Genomic DNA, 2,073 nt, shown 5'->3' on the forward strand with positions numbered 1-2,073 from the left:
TCCCCCTTTCCCTCCTCCCCCGCGTGATTTCTCCTTATAACCAGGCTCTCTCCATCCTCCTGCTCACCCTGTCTGTCCTCCTGCGGTGGCTCCGGCCTGCAGCCGCCTTCGCCTCCATTGCCTATCACTAACCCATCTGGCTCCTCCTAACCCATACCATTTTTGCCCCCCACCATCCGGCTCTCCTGCTACCACCCCAGGCATAACCCGGCCTGTCGCAACCCCTCCCAAGGTAGGGTAGAAAGGAGCGCGCCGCCTATTTGCCCCCTCCCCACCGGAAGTACCCCTCCCTTTTTCGGTGGCGGGGGTCCTCAGGCTATGCCCCACCCCCACACCTCACCTTGGTCCCTCTCTTCGCAGCCATCCCGGTCAGGGGCGCAGCTGACACAAAGGAGGGAGGGACAGGGAGGGAGGGGGAAGGAAGTGGTGGGGGGGAGCAGGGTTGGCACCGCCCCTGGGAGAGCCGGGCACGGGTTGCCATGACAACCGCAGGCTCGGAGGCAGCCCTGCGTGGGGGTGCTGTGGGGTGGGGTCTCGTGAAGGGGTCCAATTTGGGAACTGCACCGTGGTGCGGCTCCTTCCTCGCCCCCGACCTGTTCTCAGTTTTCTTGGAAAATACCCAATCTCACGCCCCTTCCTCATAGCATAGCCCCGTTGCCCTGCAACCCCAGCCTCGGTGCACGGCTGGAGGCTACCCCAAGCCACCCGCTGTATCCAGGCAGCTCCATGTTCCTTACACCCCAGCAGATGGACGCCTTCACGGCATTCACCTCCGGGCTGCCCCCGGGATTACCCTCTCAAACCTGCATCCCGATCCTCCCAGTCCTTTCGGCCACTGACAACCCCCTGGCTACATCCCAGCATCTTGCGGGACCCCCACCTGTTCGAGGTCCCGGCCTGCCCCGGACCCCTATGCTCCCCCTCCCCTTCCCCTCGACCCCACCTTAACTCACACTGATGCGGACCAGTGCATCCATGATAGAAGTGAAGGTCTGCATATCCTCACCCTCAGCCATGGCCCTAGCATGCCCGCCCGCCCCCGGGTGCCCGATCCCGGCTGCGGCTGCGAACCCCGGGCTTAATGCAGGAGCCGGGTGGGGATGTGGGGAGGGGTGAGGGTGAGATGTCACTGCGCATGCTCCAGGGACCAGCATCTAACAGCGCCCGTCGAGGTAGGAGGTGGGAAATAGTTTTCCCCACGTGGTTCTCAGAAGGCGGTCGGGTAGCGGGGCAGTAGTTAGGTAACATGGAACGGTATTTGAGGGGGAGCCATTTCTTATGTTCAAATTCTTCACTGGCTTCTAATCTTACTCATAGAAAGCAGAAGGATAGTTTTAGAGAAAGATAGACTCCAGGATGGAAGGACTAGATTTTGGTTTGGGCAAGAGTCCACGGGAGATATCAAGGCAGTGTTCATGGGGGGGTTAGTTTTGCAGAACAGGCTGACATAATTGACAAAGAAGACAGAAGCAGTCCATGGGCCCGGTGATTTGAAGAGTTAAGTGCAGCTTGCACTGAGAGGCAGCAGATGTTCTGGGTGCGGGGAAGAGCCGGGAACCAGGGTGGTGGCCAAGGATGCTCCTTAGACGCAATATTTCCTCCCTGCAGGAAGAGGGCGCTGCATTCAGGCGCTGAGGGGGAGAAAGAGGAAGGCGTTAAGGGAGAAACAAGGCCACGTTAGGGCTTGACGCATGCGCACAGCCAATCGTCCCCGGTTCGGCTCTCCTCCTGGGCAGAAGCACGGATTGGACCCAAGGGCAGGGCATGATGGGTAACGGGACCAACGGGATCCCCTCTACCCCACCAACCCGGGAGGACGAGTTGGGGTCGGAGTTGGGTGGACTAGCTTTCCTGGTCCTCTCCCCACAGAGCTGACGTGTCCTGGGTTCCAGGCGATGGGCATTTCCACGGGGCGGGAGGGTTCGGGGTGAGGAATTCCTGGGGGGTCGCCGCGAGGTGTGGGGAGTTGGGGAAGGTGGCTGCAGTCCCCGGAGTGCTTGGAAGTGATCGGGCTCTCGAACTCCCGGACCTGCTGAATCTGCCTGCGGCTCCTGCAGGGAGGGCTGGGGCTGC

The 2,073-nt window shown here is 61.2% G+C and overlaps 1 protein-coding gene across 2 annotated transcripts in view; it reads right to left on the minus strand.

Annotated features, from left to right (window-relative positions):
- Nucleotides 1-1,190, minus strand: part of TRIM46 (tripartite motif containing 46) — a 9,473-nt gene extending 8,283 nt beyond the window's left edge. Inside the window, exon 1 of one of the 2 annotated variants that reach the window (XM_010838297.1) lies at nt 954-1,190. In XM_010838297.1, the coding sequence (XP_010836599.1) occupies nt 954-1,154 (201 nt within the window). In that variant the 5' untranslated portion in view covers nt 1,155-1,190. Of the gene's footprint in view, nt 1-340; nt 420-953 lie in introns of those variants that run through there. The other variant, XM_010838299.1, reaches the window with a different exon arrangement.
- Nucleotides 1,191-2,073: the final 883 nt, after the last annotated feature.

This window comes from Bison bison, unplaced genomic scaffold (assembly GCF_000754665.1).
Source record: "Bison bison bison isolate TAMUID 2011002044 unplaced genomic scaffold, Bison_UMD1.0 scf7180017864093, whole genome shotgun sequence".
NCBI classification, from domain to species: Eukaryota; Metazoa; Chordata; class Mammalia; order Artiodactyla; family Bovidae; genus Bison; species Bison bison.